Here is a 23,105-nt window from a genome sequence, read left to right on the forward strand (position 1 = left end):
GATTCTACAAGCAACCAATATGAATTTATCCAAAATGATAAAATAAAAATAAAAATAAATGTTTATCCAATGTTTATCCATCATTACATCAAACTCAGCTAATGTCAACTTAGTAGTCTTGAAAAGGGAGAAAGAGGTTGCAAATTTGATAACTAAGGGTGAAGAGGTTGATGGAGAGATTTTTGATGATGTAGCTCACCAATTTTAGGATTTCAAAGTTGTTGAAGAGACTGTTGGAGATGCTCTTACAAACGTAGAACGATACAAATGCATAATAAATAGCCCATTTAACTGATATATAAATAATAAAAAATAGAGTGACACAATATAACCATTTAAATTTTGTCATGTGTCCTTTTCAAAAGAAAATACTTTGACCTCTAATTTTATCCTTTAGAATAAAATTAGGAAAGAAAAAAAAGGAAATACCCTTCATTTTCCTCATTAAAGTTGTTTTTCTCGAGAAATTATAGAATAAGACTGAGTACGACCATGTGGATAGAAGAAGAAGAAGAAAATTGTCCAGCTTTCCATAAGTCTCTCCAATAGAAATTGTCGAATATGGATTCTCCCCAATAGAAATTTTGATGTACATGTCCATTACCTTCAAGAAACAGAGACAAAATATGTAAGAGAGAGAAATAGAGAGAAATCAAGAACCAATACCATTTAAACCATTTTATGTAGATGAAACAAAGAGAAGGAATCAATACATTGTTCATTTATATGCTTCCAAGTTTGCTACTCTTTGTTGCGATGCTTTCATTTCACGCTCTCTTTCTTCCATGTCACGCTCTCTTTTACACTCATCCCAAACAATATCGTAGGAGATAATCAAACACAAGACTTTGAATGCATGAATAAATATTTTTAATTAATTTGAGCTAAAATCTCTTTAGATTTAATTTATATCGGTTACGTGTGCTAGCTCTACATGTCCAATTAATAGAAATTCATTAAGTAATGGTACACTAGTGCTTTGAAATCTGCTTACAACATGCGTTACGTTACGTTCCACAAAATATGTACCTTGGTCTTAAAATAAAAAAAGAAAAGAAAAATAAATATATAAATAAAAGTCTTTTGTTCTGTTCGTATGTGTTTATTCTTCTCTATTGGATTGCACACACACTGTGGTTGGTCGGTGCATTGTGGAAGTGGTATATATACGTACTCAATTACCAATTGAGACTGTCTCTTACAAATTTGGTCATTTCCCAACTCAATGATCCAATACAAATGCAATATCAATTGTGTTCAGTTGTGGGCTATGACTATATTCCCACTTTGGGGTTTAGCCTTCCTCACAAACCTCCACGGTTCACCTATGTTTATTATAACATAGGACCTTAATTTAGGTGGTGGTCCACTAGGGCCCTCCTTACACGTGTCAATAATCCTGATGACAATCCACCATATCTCACAATTGTTCATGGTTTGTGACACCAACCCACTCAACATTTTTGCTACTTAAGGGTCTATGCCAATGCTTTCATTCATTGTATGTCTAAATCCATCTTCATCATTCTTGATGTCATTTCTCACCTTCAAACACCTATTGGTAGTAGTTTGTAGGCTTCTCTAAACATTACCATTGCTTCTATTCCATCCAGCAAAATTGCAATTCTTTACAACATTGAGATTGTTTTTGTTATACATAACTATGGTACTAATTTCAGGTTAGAATCACATGAAATGCATATTTGCCTATTTTTTGTGGTTAATTATATAATTTCCATGCATCTTTCTCATTCTTAGTGTTAGTGCATGTGGTCATCTTTCTCCAACTTCTATGAAGATATGAGATTTTACCGAGTTCTGCTTTCATTTAGTTGTCAGTCGTTGATGTAATTGAGTTTCGTCATATATACATACGTAGCATTGTGACATATTCTTCTATGCATTGGTCCTCCATGACATTCATCTTGAATTTTTAAAAGTAATTAAATGCGGAATAGATAACGATTGTACATCTACAAATCAATCATAAAATCTATATGTAGATTCGAACCCATCCCACAATTTGTTGACAATTGATTGTGGGGGGTTGCATTGCGTAGTCCTGCATACGTACACCAATATGATGCTACAAGTGCTTGACACAAACATGACACAACAAGTTGTCCACCGACGACCCAAGTCAATTTTCTTTTCAACATAATAATGTTGAAAAGAAATTTCAATTCCATTCATAATGAGAAGTGAGAAAGTTCCTTCCTTTGAAATCACAACAGCAGATATCTAAAGTCATATATTATTTTTGTGCTGAATAAGTTCCCACCATCTTTTCATTCCTAGATTTGTTTAAATAATAATTTTTTACTCCCCATTAAGTATAACTTTTTCTTCAACCCTAGGCTCTATCCTGTTTTTGGTGATTCGATCAAAACATTTATTCCCATCTTCCTTATCAATGTGGACATGGATATATTCCTTCAAATTTTGTTTATTTATTTAAATTGCTTGGGTTTTTCACTTGGAAATTGCCTAGCAGTTCAGCCGTAGAACTTATATTATATATAGAGTCTTCGGTCATCGCCAAGTTCATGACTTGAAAGTTCATGTGCGATTACTTCACAACTCACAAGTATTTAAGTTGTATTCAACAACTAGAAACAAAAAATTGGTTTAGTTGAGCCCCTTATAAAAGCCTCTTCTTACGTGTGCCATTTGCCCACAAAAATTCCGTCAACTCTTAGCTAGCCTCTTTTCAAGCTTTATTTTTTGGTTAATTAATTTCTCCAAACCCATTATTTTGGATTTGAACACTTTCTGTATTGTTCCCTCCGTCTACCACACGCCATTCGTTGCCTCAGTCTTTGTTTAAAAAAAGGTTTAATCTCGTGATTATTTTGCCTAATTCCTCTTGTAGATAGAGGTAACTGCACATATGAATATTAGAGCAATGGTGCAACGGACCCAGGAGGTGTTTGTACTTGTGTATCTGACCTTATTCTCCAAGGCAACTGGTTTGAAGCCCTACCCTAAGCCAAGCCTGCCACAAGTTGAGGGTGCTGCGTTTTGTTTGAGTTGGAGACTGGCTGTGGAGGCCGACAATGTGCGTGCATGGCGCACGGTGCCAACTCAGTGCCTGCGCTACGTTGAAACCTACATGATCGGAGGGCAGTACGACCGGGACGTTGATTTCCTCGTTGGCCAGATTCTGAGTTATGTAAATGGCATAGCGCTCTCCGGTGATGGCAAGGACGCTTGGATTTTGGACGTGGATGACACTTGCATCTCCAATGTCTTCTACTACAAGAGCAAGAGATACGGGTAATATAACTAGGATAATATTCTCTTGTCATACTTATGTTGCGAGATATTGATACTTATATTATCTGTGAATTTAAACTACGCGTTTAAATAAGAATCATCTTATATTTACTTAATTGATTTTGGGCACTTGGTGATATATATGTAGGTGTGATCCCTATGACCCATCTGGGTTCAAGGCATGGGCAATGACTGGAGGGTGTCCGGCAATTCCTGGTATGCTAGGACTGTTTAGCAAGCTGGTGAGTAGTGGGTTTAAGGTGTTCATGGTCACAGGAAGAGATGAAGAAACCCTTGGACAAGTCACTACTGAGAACCTGCATAATCAGGGATTTGTGGGTTATGAACGGCTGATTTTGAGGTAAGAATTAACATGTGTATATGATGGTTGATGCATGCATAGATGCATGTATGCGTCTGCTCATTGGCCAATGTCGAATTTGGTTTAATGATTATGCCAAATTTAGTCTAATGATTGGAATTATCCGAGTCAATCACCATGCAAGAAAAGTGTTCTACTTTTTGAGGTGAAAAACCCACCAATTAATCTTGGCCTAGTGAAATCCCCATTGCTTTATATTAAGTTATCCAATGCGTGTCAACAAACTATTCGATTTAGTGTTATTTCTAGTTTCTACGTAACTAGAGGATATCTCAAATTCAAATCTTATGGGCGACAACTAATTATCAAAGAAAAAGTCTTATGAATGTCAACACCTACCAATCTTGACTTGGTTTAATTTTCTTATCAAGAAGATAAAAAAAATCGTGATTATATATTATTGCGCATGGACCTAATTTAGTTAGGCGTGTGTGTGGGTTTTCAGGTCTGCAGCTTACAAGGGGCAAGGTGCAGTTGCGTACAAATCAAACATTCGGAAGCAATTGGCAGAAGAAGGTTACAAGATTTGGGGAAATGTAGGAGACCAGTGGAGTGATCTACAGGGAGATTTTGTGGGGAACCGCACCTTTAAGCTTCCAAACCCCATGTATTTTGTTCCTTGATTTACAATACATCCAAATGATCATAATTGTATCATAAATATTTGCATGCCTTCGGAGTTAATCGGTGGAGGCCTTGTTACTTTTACATGTTCAACAATCACAAATAAAATCATTGTTGAGTTGAGAGATTCCAAATCCCATGCATTTTGTTCCTTAATCACACTCTCAAAATTATCAAAATTATTTATGATTACAAAAAAAACAAGTTTTTGGTGTAAAAAATAGGTCTAGTTTCTGGGCAGGTGCAGGAGCTCACCTTTTTGGACTTGTTTCCTAATTTTGGAAAATACCTCCGTCATGAGGAGAAATTTTGGACTTTCCTTGTTCAACTCACCTGGCAGAGGTCATGAGTGTGTCTGATTTCATGAAGAGTTTAATCTTCAAAGTGCGGACTTGAACACTGGGAACCATGACCTCTCCCGGGTGAGTTGTTCCTCATCCCTTCAATTTCTCCTATGAATAGGTTTTGCGGAGGGAAACTTGCCCCTTTTTTCTTTACTGGAATTTCACCAATTCACAAGGTGAGAAATGAAGGCACCGAATAGAGGGAAAGGGGTGGAGTGCATTTATTAGGGTGGAGAGACGAAATGACCTTTTGAACAGTGACAATTTGATGGACTATTGGATGACAAAAAGTTGATTTAGACGGTAGGGGGGGAATTGACAATAAAAATTAGTTCGTGTACTTAATTTTTCAAAAAAAAAATTGAGGGTGCAAATTGAAAGTAAAGTACAAGTTTATTGGGTAAATCGACAGTTAACCTTTGAAAATAATAATAATTTATTCGTCAAAAATATTTAATACAATTTTTTTTAAAATAAAAAAACGTTGGTTTATAACTTAGAACTTAGAGAAGATTCGGGAAATGAGGAACTTTGGAAGCATTCAACGTACAAGAAGTTCGGACGAAATTTCGCACTAAAACAACAGACACACATAGGTCATGTGTCTCAATCAAATTCTTGTTCAAAGAGTATTATTGTGTTCTTTTGGTTTTCAACTTTTTTTTTTCTGAGTCTAATAACACACTTCAGGCACATATTCAATCTCTAATTTATCAGAGAAACCGAACAAATATTCTTGACAAGATGAACGATGCAGAGGTCTCGAAGCAGATTCAGCAGATGGTCAGATTCATCCGCCAAGAGGCCGAAGAGAAAGCCAATGAGATTTCTGTCTCTGCTGAGGAGGTCCTCCCTCCTCCCTCCCCACCAATTTTAATTTGCATGCATCATGCATGGCAAGCAATTCGAACATTGGCATTGCTTTAACCTTTTATATTAATTAATCATGGGTTTTTTTTTGTTGTATTGATTTTATATGTTGACAGGAATTTAACATTGAGAAGCTGCAAATATTTGAAGCTGACAAGAAAAAGATCAAGCAAGAGTATGACCGCAAGGCAAAGCAGGTGGATGTGCGCAAGAAAATGTGAGTTCTATTAGAATTTAGATCCTCCTCCTCACAAAGAAAATTAATCTGAAAATTAATGACTATTTGAGGATTTAATTTTGGGTGTGCATAGCGAATACTCAATGCAGCTGAATGCATCTCGTATAAAAGTTCTTCAAGCACAGGATGACATTGTAAACTCCATGAAAGAAGCTGCTGGCAAGGATCTTCTGCGTGTTTCGGATGACAAGAAGGCATACAAGAAGCTCATCAAAGACTTGATTGTTCAGGTACTTTATAGTTTATATTTAGCCATCATACATGCATGTTTTAATCAATTAATATAATTTATTTGACAAAAGTAGTGTTGAATTATTCATACGTGTAGAGTTTGATGAGGCTCAAGGAGCCAGCAGTGTTGCTACGGTGCAGAGAGGTTGACAAGAAAGTTGTTGAGTCTGTGTTGGAGGAAGCAAAGAAAGCTTATGCTGATAAAGCCAGTGCTTCCGTCCCCAAAGTCACCATCGACGATCGTGTGTTCCTCCCACCTCCTCCGAAAGGTGGTGACTCTCATGAGCCCTTTTGGTAAATCTTTTCTGTTCATCAACTCTGTTTTCTTCTTACATCAGTCTGTGCACAGCACATACATATATGTGCATTGTGTAACTTATAGGACATTTTGGTCAGCTTGCCTTAAGCTGCTTGTCACCAGTTTCATTTGTTTTTTGTTGGTTTGATTGTTTGAAAGTTCTGGTGGAGTGGTGTTGGCCTCCCAAGATGGAAAGATAGTGTGTGAAAACACCCTCGACGCACGATTGGATGTTGTGTTCAGACAGAAGCTGCCCGAGGTTGGTATTCATGGATCAACTCCATTTGGACATTCATTCAGCAAAACAGAATTGAAAAGAAAAAAGAAACTATGAACACAAAACTTCACTATGCATGATTAGTTCACTGTTTTCTTCTTTGTTTCTTCTCTGCAGATTCGGAAGCGCCTTTTAGGACAAACCAGTGCATCTTGAATTCTCTTTACTTGTAGCTGGAGATGTACTAGAGCAGGGGCCTTGACTGAGTTTCTTGGACAGTACTTGTTCTTATTTGGTTTGGCAGTTTACTTCTGAGATCATGAAATTTGCTTCCAAAACAATACAGCATAGTTTTAGCTGCCTCTGAAATTATTGTTATTAGGGGCAAGCTAATTCATAATATGTCACATTATTGAGCTAATTTTTGCTTCACTTTAGTCTTTTGCTTATAAATTGAAAACTATAAACTCCTAATCATAAGTATCAGAAAAGACTAGCATATATTGAGAGAAAGAAAAGAAGGTAATTCCTAATTGATATTTCAAAGATCAATAAACTACTTGTACAACATTTAGACCACATGAGGTGGGATACATCTAAGCCCCAATCTTTGTAAATGTGGTACAAACTACAGGCTCCCTTAGAATTCAGACATTGTGTATATCAACCACCCGGGTCACCTGGACTTTATGCTCATAAGGATAGTGTCATGGCCCCCATTATAGGTGCCTGTGCCACAATGATGATGAACATGAACTCCTAAACCTTCTATGCTACCTAGGAAACGGAATATCTCCTACTCCTACCGGTTTTCCCCTCGGAGCCCCGGGACTTCCTACCCGATTTCTTTGGTTTACCTCCTGCTTGGCCACTAAAAATTCCAATCCTTCCAATCCCTTTAGAGAGTGAGGTCAAGAAAGTTTTTCCATTTCCTGTTTTATCCATCATTCCTTGTTTCATGAACAACTGCTCTTTCTCCAACTCACTCAGCCTCACTCTCATTCTTGAAATCTCCAGTTTCAGCTCTCGGTTTTCTCTCCTTAGTGAAGCATAATTATCTCGAGGGGACATGGCTGCACTAGGTACACCGCTGCTTATTCTCTGCGAGAGCAGCCCATCTCCTGAGCTTCCGGACAATGCATTTTTCAGACGGAGCTGCTCAAAATACAGAACTCGAACTGTCATCTGTACTGGAAGTCGATCATTTTGTGCAGCATGATTGCAGGCTTCTTGAGAGAGCTTTTGGCAGTCAATGAACTTGCAGAGCTTCTTGCATTCTTGTTCAGTTAGCATTGAATGAACCTAAACAAGAAGCAAAGAAATAGAGTCAATCAACTATAAAAGGAACTCAGTCTTAATCCTTTGTAAAACATGTCAGCTCTTGCATTTCATTTATACCATCTGGCAATGCTGAGGCTAATATAATAAAAGTTCATAACTTACCTTCAAATATATGTCAACCGCCCTGTAAAGCCCGTCATCGATGACACGAGCATAGTCAGGCAGTATTTCGATCATAGCAATGAATTTTTGTGAACTCAGGTATGGATCAGGAGCAATTTCAGCTAGATATGTGTCAATAAGCCTACCAACTTTTAACAATGAATCATGACTTGGAGAACCGAGGCCTTCAGACTCATATCCACAATCTTCACTTTCTTCTTCTTCAATTCGCTGCAGAAAATTCACCAGTATTCGATGAACAGTATCAACATCATACAATGATCCCCCTGCTTGGATTGATGGTATAAGGAGATCATCGAGTGAAACCATTTCCAGCCTAAAAGCAATCCTCCTTTCAAGCTCAAGCCTGCAGGCTATTGTAGCATCTACCATGATTGCCATTCTCAGCATTCCAAACATAAAACTCAGTGGCACCGAACAATTTTTCTCTGTTGGCATTAAGCTTACAAGGGCTTCCACAACAGTCTTCTGGTCGTGTTCTGCCATGCCAGTATTTGACTTCAACTTTCCTGGATTCCAAGTTTGACATTTCGCAATACCCTTTAAGGATGCCTGAGCAAAATGCATCAAAGATGCAAAAATGCTATCGGGTCGAACACCTAGTCTTGTCATGGCACATATAACCCTTTGATAATAATCAATCCCTAGGAGTGATAGATCTTCAACCCACCACTCAAGACAACCACTTTTAAGCTCTGTGGACTCACCATCACAATTCAACATAGACAACCCTGATACTAGTTGCTCCTTGCAAGCATTCATGGCAATAGCCTCCACACATCTGCTTGGAATCCCGACCTCCTCTGCAATAGAAGGTAGTGTCTCGCAGGTGGAAAGGACTTCCACTGACTTTTCAAGACTCTGAACTACAACCTCATCCAGATAAGTCTCCGTTCGTGCAATAAGGTTTTCATCCCTGTAGTCTTCAGTCATTTCCAAGTATTCTGCAGCACAGCGCAGATGGGCAACATTTGCAGTTGTGATCTCAAAGTTGATTCCGTAACAGAATTTCATTGCAAGTTCAAATGCCAGGGGACCTCCTGGTATGTTGAGTAACTCCAGTTTTGCAGTTGAATCCTTGGCATCTGCAACCATTTTCCGAATCTTTCCACTTCGAGACACCAGTGGAAACTTCAGAAAAATAGAACAATGTGATCAGCAAAATAGAAAAATGCAAGGCTACAATGCTTATAGCATAAGATGTCAAAGCTGCGTGTAGAAAACAAACATTTTTCATCTTGGACAAAGAGGAAATTACCTTATGTAGCAAAAAGGACTCTCCATCGACAACAATTGTAATGTCCCCGGCAACATCTGAAAAGATACTACATGCACATAAAACCTCTAATATCAGTAATGAGTAATCAGCATGGTTGAAACATCACATAAATTATCCTAGAATATGACTAGCAAATAAGGGAAAATTTTGTCAACTGAAAACATCCAATCCAAATTGCAGGAGGAACAAGCAATCCACAAGTTGGGCAAAAATCCAAGTTTTCATGCAGAAACTATAGCACAGCTTCAATACCTCATGTCCTAACAGTGCACTCTTTGACTAAGAATCAACACTATGGTTGAAAAATCCAGTGGAAGCATACCAGGCGTAGCTAAAGTCATAATCCGACCGTGACTAAAGACATTCAGCCTCAAGTAACAATGTGATGGAGTAAAGAGTAGATCCTAGATTCAACTCTTCTTCTAAACAAAAGCAAAAATGTTTGGAGAAACGATTTATTGAAAAAGGGGATCAATTTTAAAATGTTGTATAGTTTGTATATTCTGTTAACTAATTAATTTAAAATTGTTCTGTTCTGTCAGATATGGTAATGAATTGACTAAATCTGTGAGCCCCCGCGTTCAAGAATCAAAAAAAGAAGTTGAAGCATGCCAAAGACAGAACTATCAAGTACAAAAGGGGGCAGTGGATCTATATATTATATATGCATACACATTATATAGAACACCAGACAAATGATTAAAACATCTAGAAATCAAAATAAGCAAGCACATAGCAGGAGCTGGCAGAACCAAAAGAAAGAAACAAAAAGACTGAACAAAACTGAAGTTGAAAGCTTGAGAAGATGATGAGCTAAATTAATGCAAATGCACAAGAGAGAGGGAAGAAGAAGAAGAAGAAGAGTTAAGGGTACCGAGTGGTGAAGGAGCTGCAGAGCTTGGGAGTTGGAGAGCGGCTTGAAAAAGAGAAAGGGTTCTCAGAAACCATCCCCATTCATTCGAATTCACACTCTAAAATGTCCAGCAGCTGAATCTCAAACAGTGTTCTTGTGGATCATCGTAATCATCACAATGACTCAGAGAATAATATGATCTTTTTCCTTCTTATTTTTTTCCCTTTACGTAAATAACCTGTTGGTTTTGAGCAATTCACAATTGGAACCTCCCCTTCTTTTTATGGGGACAGAGACAGGCTCGCTGGTCACCTTTTGCTTTTGCGTCTTCATCATTCCTTTGTCTTGTATTGCGTTCTTCTTTGGTTCTTTTTTTATTTTATCTCTGAAGATAAACAGAAAAAGAAATGCTTTGTCTGATTTTGAGACTAAATCTGCAGTGTCAGACAGACTCACTCACGCCATTCTGGCAAAGAAAGAATAATATGAAACATGAATTAGGAAGAGAAAAAAAACACAAAAACATGATCTCTTTGAATTTTGAAGTTGGGGGGGGCGTAGGACGTAACGCATTGCAAAACCTTTGCGTCCGTTATCATATAGATTATTGCATGGTTTTATTATTCATTGAAACGTGTATTAAATAACATTGAATTTTTAAGATAAATTACATGAAAGTAAATTTGTTCACACTCTTTTTTTCTTACACCACATCAGAATCCCGTTGATGTTATGAAATGTCTTTTTCTTCTTCTTTTTCCTTATATTTTTTATAAAATTCCTTTATGAAATGTCTTTGTTAAATGAGAAAAGTAATAAAATTAGACACAGAAAAAATTCATGCTTAAAAAGGGTGATAATGTACTAGGCATGGACTGATGGGACGCAAGTGACGCGGAACTCAATAAAGATAATATAATTGGAGAGAGAGAGAGAGAGAGAGAGAGATGTTGCAAGTACATGCTCCATCCTCTTTTTCTTCCAAATCAATTATTTGTTTATTATCAATGAAAGACTCAAATTATAATACTTCAAAGCATATTCTTTTCTTTGCTCTGGTCTCTGTTGACCGCACCAAAGGTAACATGGTCTATTGACCAAACAAAGGTAACATGGTCTCCTTTTAATTTGATCAAGCCCAATACCTCTGGTTAGGCAATTCGAGCCGGATACAATTTACAAACCCAATAAAAGCCCTATTCCTAATACTGTTTCTTTTTTAATTTTTTAATTTTTTAATTTTTTTAATTTTTTAATTTTATATAATTACAATTGTGATATTCTTAACTACCCTAATGTACGAAGGATTTCGAACACGGATGCAACGCGGAGAGGAGGCCATATTACCTCAACTGGCTGGCCTAAACCACTGCCCCTATCCCTAGTACTTATTTAAAGGAAAAGAACAAGAAAATAATTATATAAATAAATTAAAGGAAGAAAAGAAAAGGCCATAATTTGACAATTTTGTATTTTTAGCGCATAAAATGGCATTTATGTGATATACCGGGGGAGGCAGGGCATTAAGGGAAGATAAAAAGTTGTGTGCGCCATAGCCGATCGATATATCAGGTCAGAAATTTTGATAGCAAAGCAAGTAGCTTTGCCCTGTATAGTTTTCTAAAGAGCATACCTAAGCCAACAGAGTCACAGTCACTCACATCACACAAGCCATAGCTTCAGCTCCACAGCAAAAACAACAAGGATGATGCGTACGCTCACTCCCGTCGCTTCCTATCCTGTGTAAGTTCTTCTTATCCATCAGTCTTTATGGTTTCATTTCAACCCATTTCAGTTCAGCAAACTATCTGTCGGGACATTTGGTAGTTTTCAACTTATAGGTTGATTTCAGTATCAAGCTACGATATTCTAATGAGCATTCTTAGTTTGAAAAGCGTTTAATTACAAAAAGAATGCGTTTTGGAAGCTGTTTAGAGTAACCATTTGGTTCTAGTTACTTGATGATGGTGGATTGAAGAAAATAATGTCCTTTTTCGTTTAAATTCGTGGCAGATGCCCAATTGTTTCATTTGAATTGTGTCGTCAAGCATCAAACAAGTTATTCTTTCCTTGCAATATAAGCGAGAAGCTTGCTAAAGGTATGCACACTTGCACATTGTCTGCATAGTGAGTGTTGAAGTTTAGTAATTCCTCATTATTGGGTGAACTATGGATGGAAAAGTTTTACCCTTTTGCTGTATTTTTTGCAGCAAGCAGGGTGCATAAGACATATCAACTCAAGGCTGGATTTTGGGAATCCATTAAATCTGGGTAATTGGAGATACTCATTTTCACTGATCATACACTTACAAAATGACAGACATGCACACAAATCACACACTGAATGTGGAAGAACTTCTGTCGGGTATGTTAAATTGGAACGTTGCATTTGTTATGTTGCTGCAAAGAAGGATGCCTTGCTGAAGCGAGAAACACAATTTGAGTTTTAAAGAACTTATAGTTACATAGTGCTTTAATGTTAAATTGATCAAATATGAAGGCATTGGTTTGGTTTGAGCACTTCATCAGTGAACTTGCTTAGAAAGAATGTTACTTTATGGATGAATGACACTTTTAAATGGCAATGTGCTTGTACCACTATGTCGTTTTTAAATTAATACTAATTGAAGTCTAGAAGAGCAAGAAATTAGATTTTATCACAGATACAGACAAAAAAAGTATGGTCCTTAACGCACTTCTTATTGCAGTATTTTAAACAACAACTCAACACAAGTAGTAGAACCCCTCACAACGCTTCCAGAAGAGGAAGAAGAACCTTTGCCTCAAGAATTTGTTCTCATTGAAAAGACTGAACCAGATGGAACAGTTGAAGAAATAATATTTTCTTCTGGTGGAGATATTGATGTGTATGATCTTCAAGCCCTTTGTGATAAGGTAAATAAACTGCCATTGCTACTTGTTTTGCACATGCATCGAAAAGTTAATGCCTTTTGAATTCGCAATTGTGTCTAAGTCACTCTTCATAGGTCAGGAGTCCACTTATTGTGGATGTATCTTACCTGATTGACCTTTCAGTAAAGTTTTGATATGTTATTCTTTAGCTGTATATGAAGTAGTGAATTTTGATAATGTTATCTTATACCCACTGGCTAAAGTTAAATAACTTTAATATAAATTTAATAGGTAGGCTGGCCTCGGAGGCCGCTGTCGAAACTAGCTGCAGCTTTGAAAAATAGCTACATGGTAGCCACGTTGCATTCAGTTCGGAAATCACCTGGATCAGGTACATAGTGGATACGACATTGTTGCAGTATCCTTTTTTTTCACTCAATTTGTATTACAATCTAATATCCATGCTTGTTACTACATCTAAAACTATTTGATGAACACTTAGTGTACTTGGAGAAGTTATTTGACAGAGGGGAATGACCAAAAGAAGTTAATTGGCATGGCTCGAGCTACATCAGATCATGCCTTCAATGCTACAATTTGGGATGTCCTTGTTGATCCTGGTTATCAGGTATGATGGTGCTTGAAGATTGTTCGTTGGACTTATGCACTAATTACATGAGATGTTTTCTTGATTGTTTCTAATGATATCTTTATCATTCAGGGCCAAGGCCTCGGAAAGGCCCTTGTTGAAAAGCTTATAAGGGCTCTTCTGCAGAGGGACATCGGAAATATTTCACTGTTTGCAGATAGTCAAGGTAAAACAGCAGTTATTTATAGCATTTAGTCTATGTGCATCTGCATGTGCATGCATATGGGATTGGTAGTCTGTTTCTTAAGTAATTATCAGCGTGGCAACATAAATATTTTGCCACCAATCCTACTCTATATCGGCGTTCCTTCCTATGACAAGTCCGGCTTTGGGTGTTGCCTGCTTTAGCATATTCAACTTGTATTAAAAAAATTCATACTCATTGTCATACTCTGTTTTCTTACTTTGTCATTGCAGTTGTGGAGTTCTATCAAAATTTGGGTTTTGAACCTGACCCAGAGGGCATTAAAGGGATGTTTTGGTACCCAAAGTATTAGTCATCACTTAGAAATAAGTTCAAGTATGCATGTTCTTTTATCATTGGTTTAGCGCTGCAATTTGTGTACATGACATGCGAACACTTACATTCTTGAGAGACCTGTTACAGGGAAAGTATGTCTGGAAGTGTAGGGTTTACTTTTAAGCAGAGTCTATCTGGAAGTATAGTTGCTTCAGAATTCTAAAGTTGAAAGTAAATAAGCTGTGATTGGTTTGCTCTTTATCGGATGCCTGGATGGGCAGTTTCAGAATGTCAAGTCAGTTTCTAAAGAAATTCAATATTTATGATTGCATTTTCACAAAATTATAGAAACAGATGCAAGGAAAATAGGTGATGCAGATGTGCTCTAATAAGAGATATGTCAGATTTAAACTTCAAATTTCTATATATAGGTCATATTCCAGATGTGGGCCAAGACCTATCTGTAAGTATAAAGTTAAGATGGTTGTCATGTATTAATGCACAATTTGGAGTCTTCATATCAACATGACTGACATTAGGCCACCTCCAGCGCAGGCCCTTTTGCCAGGGCAAGAGGCCCCTTTTCAGGGGTTTGGACCTCCAGCGCGCGCCAAGCAGTCCTGGGTCCCACCAGCCCGGGCAAGCCCAAAGGCTAATTCTGTCTAGGCTTCAGCCCGAAGGCGCTAATATAAGCGAGCAAAAAAAAAAAAATCAAAAAAATTGAAAAAAAAAAAAATCAATAAAAAAAAAAAAAACTAAAAAATTATGGATGTTTTCCCTATAAATACATAACAATTTTATTCACTTTCCACACCAAATTCTCATACAAACTCTTCTCCTTCAATATTTGTAAATTGTAATAATTTTTTTTTCTTGCATTTGTAAATTGTTTATATTTTCTTCCATATTTATTTTTTTCTTGCATAATCATTTTAAGAAAGGCCTTTTGGGGTGGAACAAAAAAAGACAAGGGGCCATTATTCACGTGAATAGTAGCAGTCATTACCTTGCCTTTGTCTTAGCCTTAGCATTTTGGAATGGATATGCTCTTACAATACCAATTTTGTCGTCCTTGAGGGAAAGACAATGCCAGTTTTCAAGATATTTTTGGAGGGCGGCTGCCCCTGTGAGTTAGTGAGTCCTTGTCAAGTAGAGATGTATTTCATTCATAAATTCTACAAAATGTCAAAATTATATTTGGAGACGCTACTGACTGGAACTTGTGGCTTGTAAGCAATAATTGCAAGTCTCCAGAGCAATTGGGTTTAATATTAAACTGGAAATACTAATAGGATGAATATTATAATGGAATTTGAAATTGACAATTTATGCCCTCCAATAAAAGCAGCAAATTAGTACTTGCATTCTTACTTTGGCACGTCTTGCCAATGAACTCGAATCTTTTTGCTGATATAATTTTTTTATGGATTAAAAACCTTTGTGAAATAAAGATTTAGTAGCTACAGTTAATATTAGAAATCCAGTTAAATAGAAGTTCTAAACAAGGTAATCTCAGACACGAGTACGATATCAACTTAACTCAACCCAAAACCAATATGGTTTTTAATGTTTATGACCACTAACCAAATATGTTCACTTACTTAACATAAATGTGATTTATGATTGATTGCTTATGAAAATGCTAAAAGCTTACTTAACACAAATTCTTTATACAGTCCCAAAACTAGCATAAAAACTTTCTTATAACCAAAATAAAGCACATTATTCCCGATCAATAATACAATACTAGAAAAAAAAATTATTTCACATATTATTATGTTATTCGTGGGGTATGAACCTCGCATGAAATTCTCTCTCAAAACTAAATCACGGAAACAAAGATATGTTGGATTTGTGGTCCACCAGTAGAGCACTTAAAGAGTGGTTCGTGGAAATCCGCGCAAAGGATTTTGTAGTGGTCTTTAGGTAACAGGTACAGAAAAGTCAACGTCTCTCGAAGCGAAAAATGTCATTGCCTTCACATTCACTTTCTCAAGGCGAGAAAAATTTGGAAAGAAGACGCCATTTGTCATTAATCTCCTCTTATCTCTTTCCACTAAAACTTAAAAAAACATTAAACAAAAGAAAACAAAGACCGACCTTACTCAATAAACTATGAAAAAAATTGGAAAGAAGACGTCATAATTAATGTTACAACTTATGTTAATGTTCATGATGACATTTATCTCATTCTTTCTCTGCGCACAGACTTCACCATCCTTAGCCTTCACATTGACTCGGCCGTGGTGTTTGTGTTGGGAACTGTGTGTGCTTCCTGAGCAGTATCTTCCTCTCACAACAGAGTCTCACAACAGAGTCTCAAAGTCCACCACTTATAGTGTCAAGTATGATTTTGCTTTTGAAAATTGAGAGAAAACTTTCCAACTGTTTCCTTATATCTTTCTTTTGTGTTTTGTTGCATGTTCTAGTTTTACTTCTTATGACAAAGAAAGTCAAGATTTTGAATTTAGTGTTTGCAAGTTTTATAGAAATTGCTCGTTGGGTTGTTTCCATAGGGTATTGGAATGCTGAGAATGAGAGTCTGTGGATGTGTCATTGCTCTGTGGTGTTCTTGCTTCGTCCTCCTTGCGGTTGCACAAGTTACAAATCCTTCTGAAGGTGATTTTGCTGCACATATGCTATATTTCTTACTTTTTATATCCAGCTTTAATTCAATGCAATTTCTATATGATTCTTATATGATTCAATTGAAAAGTATGAATTATGTTTTGTGCCCTTTTGCAGTCAATGCATTGAGAGCAGTTAAGAACAGGTTAAGTGATCCTCGGAAGCATCTCAAGAACTGGAACAATGGGGATCCTTGTGAATCTCATTGGACTGGAGTTTTTTGTTCTAATACTGTTGGGGCTGATGGGTACTTGCACCTTGAGGAACTGTATGCATTCTTTTTTCATACTGCTCTTACCTTTTCCATTCCAGATTACATTACCCGCACAGTGAGTGATAATGTTTTTTTCTCAATTATGATTGTTGCAGCCAACTGCTGAACATGAATCTCTCAGGAAGTTTAGTACCTGAGCTTGGCCAACTATCTCACCTTCTAATATTGTGAGTCTGGCCTCTCAAAAATTGATCTGTGATTCCACTTTTTTGGAGGTTTATTTTCCTGATTATCCTTTTAGTTGTTTTCTAATGTTTTGTATTTTGTTTTCTTCTCTTCCGGAAGAGATTTCATGTGGAATGAATTAAGTGGCACTATACCAAAGGAGATAGGAAACATGACATCCTTGAAACTCTTGTAAGTTGAGTTCAACCAATCAATAGTTCTAGGTACACTTGTCTTTGGAATATCAACATAATTTACTGTTTTACAGTACACAATTTTCATTAAAAAAAAATTTGTGATGCATTTGTATGCAGGCTTTTGAGTGGAAACAAATTATCCGGTTCTTTACCTGATGAGCTCGGTTACCTTTCAAAATTAAATAGGCTACAAGTTGACCAAAACTATATGTCAGGTCCAATACCAAAATCATTTGTTAACTTGGTCAATGTAAAACATCTGTAAGTACATGTTCAAGCTAAATGCTACTTGAAGTTGGCTAGCATTTTATATTTCTCATGTTTGACAGCTGCATGTACATTAATTGCTTTGCAGCCACATGAACAACAACTCCTTCAGTGGTCAAATTCCATCTGAGCTTTCTAAAATACCCACTCTTCTTCATTTGTGAGTTCTTAAAGCGTTATTTCCTTGTGTTTTTTGGGAAATTGTTCTGTATTGATACTTGTTGACTGATTCCTGATGGTGTATACTTGACGCAAACTTTTTACAGGCTTTTTGATAATAATAACTTATCTGGATATCTTCCACCAGAATTGTCCAACTTACCAAACTTGCGCATAATGTACGTCCTAATTCAACACTGTCTGGATTTTTAGTTTGGAGTAACTTGTTTCCTTTTGTGTGATCTCAGTAGGTAATCTGTTTTTTCTTGACGAGATTTTCTTCTTGGTTGATGGAAATTATTGTTTTCTCTTCCATTTGCAGTCAATTTGATAACAACAACTTCAGGGGGACTGAGATTCCAGCTTCTTATGGAAACCTTTCCCAATTAGCAAAAATGTAAGTTTTAGTATTCATATCTTTCTCTTGTTGAATTGATGGTTCATGTTTGTACTGCTTTACATTAGGACTATAAGCAAGTTGCATTAATTTGGTGATCAAGGTCGTATGCAAGGTAATTCCAATAGGAATTTTAGAATTTCACTGATATCCAAATGACCTCTGAAATCCAGTATTTCCACTTCTCGAGATGTTTTAAGTGCTTTAATTTTTTGTTTATTACATGTTGCATAAATTTGCTTGAAAGGGTTGCTAATAGTTTTTCTTTTTCCTCTTTCTGATTTGGCAGAAGTCTTAGGAATTGTAGCTTGCGGGGAGAAATTCCTGATTTTAGCAGGATACCTAGCCTTAGTTATCTGTAAGTATTAAGATGGCTCAACAACCTTGAATTAATGGACACTATAATGCATTTATTTACTCTTCTATTTATACCTCTATTATCTAACCTTTTGCTGGGTTCATTTCACAGAGATCTAAGCTGGAATCAACTGAGTGGATCCATACCTTCACATAGACTCTCTCACAATATGACAACAATGTATGCAAATGGCCCAAGTAAACTTGTAACTTGTCTGTCCAAAAAAAAAACTTGTAACTTGTTCTATTTATACTTCTTGCTGCATCAGCATGTTAACTTTAAATGAATGTTACACAAAAAAATTATTACATATCACTGTCTGTGTTTAATCTGAGTAATTTATAAACTTTTCCTGTTTAATTTTCATTATTTATGGCAGCGATCTGTCAGATAACCAGCTTAATGGATCTATTCCTGAGAGTTTCTCTGATCTTCCTTCACTTCAGAAATTGTGAGAATCTCCTAACTTCCCTAAATCTGTATTTCGTATAATATTGCACTTCTATGCAGACTGGCTCTGATTTCTGTAATGACTTGTGGTACAGGTCACTTGAGAATAATTTGTTGACTGGTTCTGTTCCTGCTATATGGTGGAACATATCTTTTAGTACAAAAGCGAGACTTAAACTGTAAATTCCTTTACCAAAAAAGTAGCATTAACATTTAAAGTTCGAGGACCTTAATGATTTAGTGTAAATTTTTAGATTGAGCTTATTTAGAAGTTTGATGAATTTTGCAGTGATCTCCGGAACAACTCACTGTCGAACATATCGGGAGAGCTAAATCCTCCAGCAAATGTCACCTTGAGGTATGTTTCCAATGCAATGGCTTCAATCAGATCCCTATTTTCAGAGATGTTTCTTGTTTATTGTTCTGGATTTATTAGAGAAGATAGAATAAAAAAGAACTCTGCATTGTTAAGGATGTTATTGTAGCTGGACATCTTATTTTTCTCAGTGCAGTTAAAAATGGAGACTTTTACAGATACACAAATTGATTAAATATTTTCATGGAAATGAGGAAATGCACAAAATAATTGCATGCAAATTAAGAGTGGCATGAATGGTACAATTTCAATTAGGAGAGACATGATACCAAATTTTAAAAAGCAACACACATTGTTCTATAGTTGTATTCTCAACCCAGGTGGATATAGCTAGGATTCCTTGGAGCTTTTTTCTTTTCTCGTCTTTCATTTCCCATATCCAATGGCATATGTTGGGAATTTTATGCTTGCTTTCAGGTTATGCAGTGGTTCACTTGCCCATAAATTATGTCTTGTATTTAAAATTATTAGCAAAAAGTACACCTTGTTTTACTTCTAGAACTTCAAATTCTCACTTTAGCAGCTTTTCTCAGGCTTGAAGGAAATCCTATTTGCAAGAATGCAAGCATACAAAATGTAGGCCAGTTCTGTCAATCCGAAGCTGGAGGAGATGGAATCCCTGATAGTTCAACGAATTCAACTGACACAATGACCTGCCCTAGTCAAGCATGCCCAATAGATAATTTCTACGAATATGTCCCATCTTCCCCAGTGCCATGCTTTTGTGCATCACCTATAATAGTTGACTATCGTTTGAAAAGCCCCAGTTTTTCTTATTTTCCTCCATATATTCAGAAGTTTGAAATATACTTAACTAGGTCTCTCGACTTGAGCCTTTATCAATTATCAATTGATTCATTTGTCTGGCAAGAAGGACCTCGTCTACGGATGCATTTGAAGCTTTTCCCTATGTTCATTAATCCCCACTCAAATACATTCAACTTTAGTGAGGTTAATCGAATTAGAAGAATTTTAACATCGTGGGAACTTCCTCTAACTGATTTCTTTGGACCTTACGAGCTTCTCAACCTCACTCTGCTGGGACCTTATTCAAATAGTATGTACTTTAGCATGGACAGCGTCGTTTCAAGTCATTTTGGTCTAATTTCATAAATTATGCTGCATTTTTCTATTTGCTCATCTACCAGCACCAGCCTATGAGTATATTGGTCAATGTTCCTCCTGCATGTCATAACTCTTCTGTTTCTTAATTTTATTTTAGAATCAGGTTTAGTGCAGGGTTCTTGTTCTTAATTTCATTCTGCATCATGGTAATTTCACTTATATTGTTGTTATAGTGATCATTGGGCCACGAAGGATGGGCATTAGGAAGGGAATTTTGGCAGCTATTATAACAGGGGCAGTTGCATCGTTTGTCATTCTATCTGCAACTGTCACGCTTCTGATCACAAGATGCTTGAGACACCGGGACAGACCACCTTCTAGGAGACATTCATGTAAGTCCTGAATACTTGGAGATACTATCAGGTTGTTTATCATCCTAGAAAGTGGTATAAGTTCTTATCACTCTTTGCAGCCTCAAAGATTACAATGAAAATTGATGGCGTAAAGGAGTTCACTTTCAAAGAAATGACACTAGCTACCGGGAATTTTGATAGTTCAACTCAACTTGGACGAGGAGGTTATGGGAAAGTTTACAGAGGTATTTTATCTGATGACACAATTGTAGCCATAAAGCGTGCAGAAGAAGGATCCTTGCAGGGTGAAAAAGAATTCTTGACCGAGATAGAACTGTTATCGAGATTACATCACCGAAATTTGGTCTCTTTGGTGGGATATTGTGATGAAGAAGGGGAGCAGGTATGAGGTTTGCAGTCTTGGGAAATTAGTCATTGCTTCCAAGTTGCAACTGGTATTTTTGTGCAGATGCTGGTTGAGTGCTTCGATGTATTAGAATCACATGAATGTAAATATCATTAGTCAAATTATGTTCTTGGTGCTTGTGCAGATGCTGGTTTATGAGTTCATGCCAAATGGTACCTTGAGGGACTGGCTTTGTGGTATGAAATTTCCAACATTCCCAGTTTCTTAAATGGCTTCTTCTATTCATCCATGCCTCTTTGGTTATTTCCATTGTTCTTCTCATCATTCCCCATTTTGGGACAAGATTTCATTCTGCAGCTTGAGTTTCATCTAGCTAATTCTGCATTGAAATTTCTTCTTAAGTTCTGTACTTGCTGTGATATGACAGTTAAGGCCAAGGGAAGCCTGAGCTTTGGTATGAGGTTACAGATTGCATTGGGTTCAGCTAAAGGCATTCTTTATCTCCATAATGAGGCAAATCCTCCCATATTCCACCGAGACATTAAAGCCACCAACATACTTCTGGACTCCAACCTTATGGCTAAAGTAGCTGATTTCGGACTCTCACGGCTTGCTCCTCTACAGGATGATGCAGGTACCGGACCTTCATATGTATCTACAGCTGTGAGAGGAACACCGGTATGTTTAGATTCTCCAAAGCTTGAAATGAATCAAGAATAATATAATATCTGCTACTTTCAAATCCGTTGTGAGAAATTGAGAACCAAGAAGTATGCTTTGTTCCATAACTCTTTTGTTTTGGAACCAATCATACGTGCAGGGTTACCTGGATCCAGAGTACTTTTTGACAAGTAAGTTGACAGACAAAAGCGATGTCTATAGCCTTGGGATTGTGTTTCTGGAGCTCTTGACTGGTGTGCTGCCAATATCACATGGCAAAAACATTGTTCGTGAGGTAACACATTAAAACACCACTACTCTTTCTGTGATTCATGTGCATATACCAAAAAAAAATTCATGAAAAAAATATATTTATTTGTCAGGTGAATCTAGCTCATCAGGCCGGGTTGATGTTCTCCATTATAGACAGCAGAATGGGATCCTATCCGTCGGAATGTGTAGAGAGGTTCCTAGCTTTGGCCCTTAGATGTTGTTATGAGAAGCAAGATAAGCGGCCAGCAATGCTGGAAGTGGTGAGGGAGCTTGAAAACATAATCAAAATCATACCGGCAGCTGACACCATATTTTCACCATCTGCTGCCTCATACAGTGACCAATCACCAACCTCATCATCCTACTTGACTAGAGACACATCCTATGTGTCCTCCAGTGTTATAGGAAGTGATCTTTCCAGTGGTGTTGTCCCAACCATCGCGCCTCGATGATGAAAAATATCCTCACATGTTAGTCACGTGACGCTGTATATATTCGTGTCGTATGAAAAGAAGTTATCCTTGATGAGAATCTGGGGGTTTTCTTTGAACCCTTTTCTCCGTTTTCCAGATTACAGACAGAAAAATAACATCTTGTAGCTGAGTTTCGGATCTAAAATGTAGTTTTGTCTCTGTTTTTTGGCTATCTAGAGAACAAAAATGTGAGTAATAATGAGTAGTGTAGTGTATGTACATAAATTTGCATTTGTGATGTTGTTGTAGTGTAACAAAAGAATGATGGTCATTTTACTGCATACTGAATTTTGAGTTGTTAACTGAGGCAAAACTGCACTCTCTTCTTCATTTTTTCTCAGTTTTGGTTAGTGAATTAGACCGAACCAAACCAAACCGGGTGCAAAAAATCCTTAACCCAAAATCTTCCCAGCCAAGCATGTTTTGTGATGGAAGTGCGAAAAATGTCTTATGAGCTCTTTTTCCGTCTCGAATTAAACAACCACTATCAGGCAAAACAACGTTGCTTATTTTTGGAAAGCGAAAACAACATATAAGGCAAAAGAAAAGCACAAAACAAGCCCAAAAAGTACTAATCAGATGAGTTAACCCTCCAATCAACAGGC

General features: G+C 36.9%; 5 protein-coding genes across 8 annotated transcripts; 4 read left to right on the forward strand and 1 right to left on the reverse strand.

Moving 5' to 3' along the window:
* The first annotated feature begins 1,498 nt into the window (after positions 1-1,498).
* On the forward strand, positions 1,499-4,413 carry LOC103342705 (HAD superfamily, subfamily IIIB acid phosphatase). Of its 2 annotated transcripts, XM_008246347.2 has the most exons (4): positions 1,499-1,679; positions 2,873-3,276; positions 3,425-3,637; positions 4,104-4,413. In XM_008246347.2, exons 2-4 carry the CDS (start codon positions 2,891-2,893, stop codon positions 4,279-4,281), a joined length of 777 nt encoding a protein of 258 aa, XP_008244569.1. In that variant the 5' UTR covers positions 1,499-1,679; positions 2,873-2,890; the 3' UTR covers positions 4,282-4,413. The 2 variants fall into 2 exon arrangements, with proteins under 2 accessions (XP_008244569.1, XP_088911560.1); XM_089055434.1 differs by lacking the exon at positions 1,499-1,679 and having other exon boundaries at positions 1,771-3,276.
* An 827-nt stretch (positions 4,414-5,240) lies between these two features.
* LOC103342694 (V-type proton ATPase subunit E2) lies at positions 5,241-6,901 on the forward strand. Its single transcript, XM_008246336.3, has 6 exons — positions 5,241-5,472; positions 5,613-5,713; positions 5,808-5,964; positions 6,063-6,259; positions 6,423-6,522; positions 6,658-6,901. Exons 1-6 carry the CDS (start codon positions 5,371-5,373, stop codon positions 6,694-6,696), a joined length of 696 nt encoding a protein of 231 aa, XP_008244558.2. The 5' UTR covers positions 5,241-5,370; the 3' UTR covers positions 6,697-6,901.
* Positions 6,902-6,983: 82 nt separating this feature from the next.
* Positions 6,984-10,468, reverse strand: LOC103342684 (Phototropic-responsive NPH3 family protein). The gene is made up of 4 exons (XM_008246327.3): positions 10,098-10,468; positions 9,203-9,269; positions 7,924-9,075; positions 6,984-7,782 (listed from the first exon to the last, which is right to left on the reverse strand). Exons 1-4 carry the CDS (start codon positions 10,175-10,177, stop codon positions 7,258-7,260), a joined length of 1,824 nt encoding a protein of 607 aa, XP_008244549.2. The 5' UTR covers positions 10,178-10,468; the 3' UTR covers positions 6,984-7,257.
* A 1,190-nt stretch (positions 10,469-11,658) lies between these two features.
* On the forward strand, positions 11,659-14,350 carry NSI (nuclear shuttle interacting). 2 transcript variants are annotated; one of them, XM_008246318.2, is made up of 8 exons: positions 11,659-11,819; positions 12,090-12,175; positions 12,287-12,347; positions 12,785-12,971; positions 13,221-13,320; positions 13,457-13,557; positions 13,651-13,744; positions 13,996-14,350. In XM_008246318.2, the coding sequence occupies exons 1-8, from the start codon at positions 11,782-11,784 to the stop codon at positions 14,073-14,075; spliced, it is 747 nt and encodes a 248-aa protein (XP_008244540.2). In that variant the 5' UTR covers positions 11,659-11,781; the 3' UTR covers positions 14,076-14,350. The 2 variants fall into 2 exon arrangements, with proteins under 2 accessions (XP_008244540.2, XP_088911566.1); XM_089055440.1 differs by lacking the exons at positions 12,090-12,175; positions 12,287-12,347 and having other exon boundaries at positions 11,663-11,819.
* Positions 14,351-16,184: 1,834 nt separating this feature from the next.
* On the forward strand, positions 16,185-22,813 carry LOC103342660 (putative LRR receptor-like serine/threonine-protein kinase At1g06840). Of its 2 annotated transcripts, XM_008246298.2 has the most exons (21): positions 16,185-16,383; positions 16,555-16,657; positions 16,784-16,934; positions 17,036-17,107; positions 17,226-17,297; positions 17,420-17,563; positions 17,658-17,729; positions 17,836-17,907; positions 18,051-18,125; positions 18,415-18,483; positions 18,595-18,663; positions 18,863-18,934; positions 19,029-19,112; positions 19,223-19,291; positions 19,843-20,366; positions 20,608-20,766; positions 20,847-21,130; positions 21,279-21,330; positions 21,522-21,772; positions 21,915-22,049; positions 22,138-22,813. In XM_008246298.2, exons 2-21 carry the CDS (start codon positions 16,564-16,566, stop codon positions 22,477-22,479), a joined length of 2,862 nt encoding a protein of 953 aa, XP_008244520.2. In that variant the 5' UTR covers positions 16,185-16,383; positions 16,555-16,563; the 3' UTR covers positions 22,480-22,813. The 2 variants fall into 2 exon arrangements, with proteins under 2 accessions (XP_008244520.2, XP_008244528.2); XM_008246306.3 differs by lacking the exons at positions 16,185-16,383; positions 16,555-16,657; positions 16,784-16,934; positions 17,036-17,107; positions 17,226-17,297 and adding an exon at positions 17,305-17,329.
* The last annotated feature ends 292 nt before the right edge of the window (positions 22,814-23,105 follow it).

Source organism: Prunus mume, linkage group LG1 (genome assembly GCF_029339155.1).
Source record: "Prunus mume cultivar Tortuosa linkage group LG1, ASM2933915v1, whole genome shotgun sequence".
NCBI lineage: Eukaryota > Viridiplantae > Streptophyta > Magnoliopsida > Rosales > Rosaceae > Prunus > Prunus mume.